This window comes from Suncus etruscus, chromosome 11 (assembly GCF_024139225.1).
Source record: "Suncus etruscus isolate mSunEtr1 chromosome 11, mSunEtr1.pri.cur, whole genome shotgun sequence".
In the NCBI taxonomy this organism is placed as follows: domain Eukaryota; kingdom Metazoa; phylum Chordata; class Mammalia; order Eulipotyphla; family Soricidae; genus Suncus; species Suncus etruscus.
The window spans coordinates 86,115,425-86,123,444 of NC_064858.1; the positions used below are offsets into that span (position 1 = coordinate 86,115,425).

At 38.9% G+C, this 8,020-nt stretch overlaps 1 protein-coding gene across 1 annotated transcript; it reads left to right on the top strand.

Moving 5' to 3' along the window:
• Positions 1-2,629: 2,629 nt before the first annotated feature.
• Positions 2,630-3,425, top strand: LOC126023028 (elongation factor 1-beta-like). Its single transcript, XM_049784076.1, has one exon. It carries the CDS (start codon positions 2,688-2,690, stop codon positions 3,363-3,365), a length of 678 nt encoding a protein of 225 aa, XP_049640033.1. The 5' UTR covers positions 2,630-2,687; the 3' UTR covers positions 3,366-3,425.
• The last annotated feature ends 4,595 nt before the right edge of the window (positions 3,426-8,020 follow it).

Genomic DNA, 8,020 nt, shown 5'->3' on the forward strand with positions numbered 1-8,020 from the left:
GAAAGGGGAGAGATTACAACAGAACCCCCAAGAAATTCAACACATCATGAGGATTTATTATGAACAACTTTACTCAGTCAGGTTAGAAAACCCAGAAGAACCCGATAGATTTATGAAAAAATAGCATCCTCCAAGACTGGATAAGGAGAATGTAGAAAGCCTAAGTAGTCCAATCACATCTGAGGAAATTGAACCAGTAATGAATAAACTCCCCAGGGCTAGAGAGATAGCATGGAGGTAAGGCATTTGCCTTTTATACAGAAGATCATTTGGTTCAAATCCCAACATCGCATATGGTCCCCTGTGCCTGCCAGGAGCGATTTCTGAGTGTGGAGCCAGGAAAATCCCTGAACACCGACAGTTGTGACAAGAAAGAAAGAAAAAAGAAAGAAAGAAAGAAAGGAAGGAAGGAAGGAAGGAAGGAAGGAAGGAAGGAAGGAAGGAAGGAAGGAAGGAAGGAAGGAAGGAAGGAAGGAAGGAAGGAAGGAAGGAAGGAAGGAAGGAAGGAAGGAAGGAAGGAAGGAAGGAAGGAAGGAAGGAAGGAAGAAAGAAAGAAAGAAAGAAAGAAAGAAATAAAGAAAGAAAGAAAGAAAGAAAGAAAGAAAGAAAGAAAGAAAGAAAGAAAGAAAGAAAGAAAGAAAGAAAGAAAGAAAGAAAGAAAGAAAGAAAGAAAGGAAGGAAGAAAGAAAGAAAGAAAGAAAAAGAAAAAGAAAGAAAGAAAGAAAGAAAGAGAGAGAGAGAGAGAAAGAAAGAAAGAAAGAAAGAAAGAAAGAAAGAAAGAAAGAAAGAAAGAAAGAAAGAAAGAAAGAAAGAAAGAAAGAAAGAAAGAAAGAAAGAAAGAAAGAAAGAAAGAAAGAAAGAAAGAAAGAAAGAAAGAAAGAAAGAAAGAAAGAAAGAAAGAAAGAAAGAAAGAAAGAAAGAAAGAAGAGAAAGAAAAACTCCCCAAAAATATAAGTTCAGGTCCAGATGGTTTTACAGGTGAATTCTATCAAACATTCCAAGAATTATTACTGATCTACAGGCTCTTCCAAAAACACTGAAAAGACAGGAATCCTTCCTAATTCCTTTTATGAGGCTAATATCACATTCATTCCCAAAGATGGCAAAGACACTTCCAAGAAAGAAAACTACAGACCAATCTCACTAATGAACATAGATGCAAAAATACTCAACAAAATCTTAGCAAACAGAATCCAGCATTACATCAAAAAGATTATACTCCATGACCAAGTGGGTTTCATACCAGAGATGCAAGGATGGTTCAACATGCGCAAATTAATCAACATCATACACCACACCAACAAGAAAGACAAAAATCACATGATTATATCAATTGATGCAAAGAAAGCATTTGACAAAAATCAACAACCATTCATGATGAAAACACTCAGCAAAATAGGGCTGGAAGGAACCTTCCTCAAGATAGTTACAGCTATCTATAAAAAGCCCACAGCTAACATTATCCTTAATGGCAAAAAACTGAAAGCATTTCCACTAAGGTCGGGAACTAGGCAAGGCTGTCCACTCTTTCCACTTTTATTCAATATAGTTTTAGAAGGCCTAGCAATAGCAATCAGACAAGAGAAGGGTATCAAAGAAATCCAAATAGGGAAAGAAGAACTCAAACTATCTCTTTTTGCAGATGATATGGTGATATACATCGAAAACCCCGGGGAGTCCACAGTAAAACTCCTAGAAACAATTAACCATTAAGCGAAGTGGCCGGCTTCAAAGTCAATATACAAACAACAGTAGTGTTCCTCTATACAAATAACAAAGTAGAGGAAAAAGAGATTAAGAAGACAATCCCATCTAAAATAGTATCCAAAAATATCAAGTACCTAGGTATCAACCTTACAAGAGAAGTGAAGGACCTATACCATGAAAACTTCAAAACACTCCAGAAAGAAATTGAAGAGGACCTAAGGAAATGGAAGAACATCCCATGCTCATGGGTAGGTAGAATCAACATAATTGAAATGACTATCTTACCTAAACTTCTATATAGATGCAATGCAATCCCTATCCAAATTCAGACATTATTTTTTAAGGATTTAGAACAATCAATTATAAAATTTATCTGGAACCACAAAAGACCCAGGTTAGCCAAATACATACTGAAAAAACAGAAGCTAGATGGCATCTCTTTACCTAACCTGAAGCTTTACTATAAAGCCATAGTGATCAAAACAGCATGGTACTGGAACATAGACAGAGTCTCAAATCACTGGGTCAGTACAGAATATCCAGAGATAAACCCCAAATATACAGCCAACTAATTTTTGACAAAAGAGCCAAGAACTTGAAATGGAACAAAGACAGTCTCTTCAACAAATGATGATGAAACAACCGGATAACCACCTGTAAAAAATTAAAATTTGATCCATACCTCACACTTTACACAAAAGTCAACTCAAAATAGATTAAAGACCTTGAGATCAGACCCGAATCCATAAAGTTTATTGAGGAAAAAATAGGCAGAACACTCAAAGACCTATATATCAAAAAATCTTTGAGGATAGAATTTCAATGGCAAGAACTTTAGCATAAAATCTAAATAAATGGGAATACATCAAACTAAAAAGTTTCTGCATGACCAAAGAAACACTACTTAACCCTTTTCTCTTCGCGCCGGATCCCTGGGCCACGTTCTCCGGCTCCTCCGCGTCCGATTCTGCGCCTGCACCATGGGTTTTGGGGATCTCAGGAGCACCGCGGGCCTCCAGGTGCTCAACGATTACCTGGCGGACAAGAGCTACATCAAGGGCTATGTCCCATCGCAAGCAGATGTGGCTGTGTTCGAAGCTGTGTCCGGCCCACCCCCTGCCGACCTGTGTCACGCCCTCCGTTGGTATAACCACATCAAGTCCTTCGAGAAGGAAAAGTCCAGTCTGCCAGGGGTGAAGAAAGCACTGGGCAAGTATGGCCCTACTAATGTGGAGGACACCACCGGAAGTGGAGCTGGGGACAGTAAAGATGATGATGACATTGATCTCTTTGGCTCAGATGACGAGGAGGAGAGCGAGGAAGCCAAAAAGCTAAGAGAAGAACGCCTTGCACAGTATGAATCAAAGAAAGCCAAAAAACCTGCACTTGTGGCCAAGTCTTCCATCTTACTAGATGTGAAACCTTGGGATGATGAGACAGATATGGCCAAGTTGGAGGAGTGCGTCCGAAGCATTCAAGCTGATGGCTTGGTTTGGGGCTCTTCGAAACTGGTACCAGTGGGATATGGAATCAAAAAACTTCAAATACAGTGTGTGGTTGAAGACGATAAAGTAGGGACAGACATGCTGGAGGAGCAGATCACGGCTTTTGAGGACTACGTACAGTCCATGGATGTGGCTGCTTTCAACAAGATCTAAATCTTAGGGCCATGGCTCTTCAATAAATGCTTGAAAGGCAAAAAAAAAAAAAAAAAGAAACACTACTTAATACTAGAAGGCAGTTAACAGAATGGGGAAAAATTTTTTTCACTCAACACTTCAGCTAAAGGGCTGATATCTAGGATATACAACGCACTCAGAAAGGTTAGCTCCAAAAAATCTATTAAATCAATAGAAAAATGGGGAGAAGAAATGAGTAGACACTTCTCTGAGGAAGAAGGAAAGATGGCCAACAGACACATGAAAACATGCTCACCTTCACTCATCTTTAGGGAAATCCAAATCAAGACAACAATGAGGTACCACCAGTGAGGATGGCTCACATCAAAAATGAGAACAATCTCTGTTGGTGGGGACGTGGTAAGAAAAGAACTCTCAGCCACTGCTGGTGGAAATGCTGCCTGGTCCAACCCCTATGGAAAATAGTGTGGAGAGTGCTTAGTAAACTCAGAATTGAGCTGCCATATGACCCAGCAATTGCTCTCCTGGGTATCTATCCCCAAGTGGAAGGACATTCATCCCAAAGTATGTGTGCACTCCATTATTTATCGCAGCACTCAGCACAATAGTCAAGATTTGGAACCAGCCTCAATGTCCAACAACAGATGAGTGGATCATGAAGAGGTGGTATTTATACACAATGGAATACTACATAGCAGTTAGAAATGATACAATCATAGACTTTGCAGCAACATGGATCTACAAAATATTATGTTAAATGAAGTAAGCCAGAAGATGAAGGATAAACACAGAATGATAACACATTTCTGAGATACTTAGAATATACACCATATTCACTTTTTTTCAAGTGGCTAACCAGTTCTGCCAACACCACTTGTTGAAGAGGTTTTTCCTGCTCCACTTAGGATTTCTTGCTCTTTTGTCAAAAATTAGGTTCCTGTATGTCTAGGGAACATTCTACCAGTACTCAAGCCTATTCCACTAATCTGAGGGTCTGTCTTTATTCCAATACCATGCTGTTTTGATAACTATTGCTTTGTATTACAGTTTACAGTTGGGGAAAGAAATGTCTCCCATATTCCTTTTCCCTAGGAATGCTTTAGCTATTCGAGGGTGTTTATTATTCCAAATGAACTTCATAAGTGCTTGATCTGCTTCTTTGAAGAATGTCATGGGTGTCTTTAGAGGGATCACATTAAATCTGTATAATGCTTTGGGGAGTGTTGCCATTTTAATTATGTTAATACTGCCAATCCATGAGCAGGGTATGTGTTTCCATTTCAGTGTGTCTCCTCTTATTTCTTGGAACAAGGCTTTATAGTTTTCTTTGTATAGGTCCTTCAAATCTTTGGTCAAGTTGACTCCAAGATATTTGAGTTTGTGTGACACTAATGTGAATGGGATTGCCTTCTTAACATACATCTCTTCCCTATAATTATTGGTGTATAAAAAGACCATTGATTTCTGTGTGTTAATTTTATAGCCTGCCACCTTGTTATATGAATCTATTGTTTCTATAAGCTTCTTGGTAGAGTCTTTAGGGTTTTCTAAGTATAGAGTATCATGTCATCTGCAAACAGTGAGAGTTTGACTTTTTCCTTTCTAGACCCCCAGTTAACATCATGTATGAAGGCAAAATCCAAATGGATTAAAGACCTTGATATCACACCTGATACCATAAGGTATATAGAATAACACATAGGTAAAACACTCCATGACATTGAGACTAAAGGCATCTTCAAGAAGGAAACTGCACTTTCCAAACAAGTGGAAGCAGAGATAAACAGATGGGAATACATTAAGCTGAAAAACTTCTGCACCTCAAAAGAAATAGTGCCCAGGATACAAGAGCCATGCACCATGTAGGAGAAACTATTCACCCAATACCCATCAAATAAGGGGCTAATATCCAAAATATACAGGGCACTGACAGAACTTTACAAGAAAAAGCATCTAATCCCATCAAAAAATGGGGAGAATAAATGAACAGACACTTTGATAAAAAATAAAATACAAATGGCCAAAAGGCACATGAAAAAATGCTCCTCATCACCAGTCATCAGGGAGATGCAAATCAAAACAACTATGAGATACCATCTCACACCACAGAGATTGGCACACATTACAAAGAATGATAACAATCAGTGCTAGCGGGGATGTGGAGAGAAAGGTACTCTTATCCACTGCTGGTGGGAATGCCGTCTAGTCCAACCTCTATAGAAAGCAATATGGAGATTCCTCCACAAACTGGAAATTGAGCTCTCATTCAACCTAGCTATACCAGTCCTAGGGATGTACCCTAGGAACACAAGAATACAATACAAAAATCCCTTCCTCATACCTATATTTATTGCAGCACTATTCACAATAGTCAGACTCTGGAAACAACCAAGATGCCTTTCAACAGATGAGTGGCTAAAGAAACTGTGGTACATGTACACAATGAAATATTATGCAGCCATCAGGAGAGATCAAGTCATGAAATTTTCCTATACATGGATGTACATGGAATCTATCATGCTGAGTAAAATAAGTCAGAGGGAGAGAGATAGAGGTGGAATAGGCTCACTCATCTACAGGTTTTAAGAAAAATAAAAGACATTTTTGCTATAATTCTCAGAGACAAAGAGAGGAGGGATAGAACTTCCAGCTCACTTCATGAAGCTCGCCACAAAGAGTGGTGAGTACAGTTATAGAAATAACTACACTGAGAACTACCATAACCGTGTGAATGAATGAGGGAACTGGAAAGCCTGCCTAGAGTGCAGGTGGGGGTGGGATGGGGTGGAGGGAGCTTTGGGACATTGGTGGTGGGAATGTTGCACTGGTGAAGGAGGGTGTTCTTTACATACTGAAATCTAATCACAGTCATATTTATTTGTTTTTTAATTATCTTTATTTAAACACCATGATTACAAAAATAATTGCAGTTGTATGATTACAGTCATGTAAAGAACACCCCCCTTCACCAGTGCAAGATTCTCACCACCAATTTCCCAGATCTCCCTTCTCCTCACCCCATCCACACCTGTACTCGAGACAGGCTTTCTACTTCCCTCATTCATTCACATTGTTATGATAGTTCTCAATGTAGTTATTTCTCTAACTGCACGCTTCACTCTATGTTGTGAGCTTCATATTATGAGCTGCACCTACCAGCCCTCATCTCATCTCAATTGTCTCTGAGATACTGCTAAAAATGTCTTTCATTTTTCTTAAAACCCATAGATGAGTGAAACTATTCTGTGTCTTTCTCTCTCCCTCTGACTTCTTTCACTCAGCATAATAGATTCATGTACATCCATGTATAGAAAAATTTCATGACTTCATCTCTCCTGACGGCTGCATAGTATTCCATTGTGTTTATGCACCATAGTTTCTTTAGCCACTCATCTGTTGAAAGGCATCTTGGTTGTTTCCAGAGTCTGGCTTTTGCAAACAGCGCTGCAATGAATATAGATAAGTATGAGGAAGGAATTTTTGTATTTATTTTTGTGTTCCTCAGGTATATTTCTAGGAGTGGTATAGCTGGATGGTATGGGAGCTCAATTTCTAGTTTTGAAAGGAATCTCCATATCACTTTCCATAAAGGTTGGACTAGACAGCATTTCCACAAGCAGTGAAAAAGAGTTCCTTTCTCTCTACATCCGGGCCAGCACTGCTTGTTTTCCTTCTTTGTGATGTGTGCCAATCTCTGTGGCATGAGGTGGTACCTCATAGTAGTTCTGATTTGCATCTCCCTGATGATTAGTGATGTTGAGCATCTTTTCATGTGCCTTTTGGCCACTTACATTTCGTCTTTTACAAAGTGTCTGTTCATTTCTTCTCCCCATTTTTTGATGGGGTTAGATGGTTTTTTCTTGTATATATTTTGGGTATTATTCCTTTATCTGATGGGTACTGGGTGAATAATTTCTCCCACTCAGTGGGTGGCTTTTGTATTCTGGGCACTATCTCCTTTGAGGTGCAGAAGCTTTTCAGCTGAATATAGTCCCATCTGTTTATCTCTGCTTCCACTTGTTTGTAGAATGCTGTTTCCTCCTTAGAGATGCCTTTAGTCTCAATGTCATGGAGTGTTTTACCTACATGTTGTTTTATATACCTTATAGTTTCATATTTGATATCAAGATCTTTAATCCATTTGAATTTTACCTTCATATATGGTGTTATCTGGGGATCTGAGTTTGCTTTTTTGCAAGTGGCTAGCCAGTTGTGCCAACACCACTTGTTGAAGAGGCTTTCCTTGCTCCATTTTGGATTTCTTGCTCCTTTATCAAAAACTAGGTGGTTATATGTCTGGGGAACATTCTCTGAGTACTCAAGCCTATTCCACTGATCTGAGGGTCTGTCTTTATTCCAATACCATGCTGTTTTGGTAACTATTGCTTTGTAATACAGCTTAACATAGGGAAAAGTAATGCCTCCCATATTCCTTTTTTCAAGGAGTGCTTTAGCTATTCAGGGTGTTTATTGTTCCAAATAAATTTTAGAAGTGTTTGATCCACTTCTTTGAAGAATGTCATGGGTATCTTTAGAGGAATCGCATTAAATCTGTACAGTGTTTTTGGAAGTATTGCCATTTTAATGATGTTGATCCTGCCAATCCATGAGCTGGGTATGTGTTTCCATTTTTGCGTGTCCTCTCTTATTCTTGGAGCAGGGTTTTATAGTTT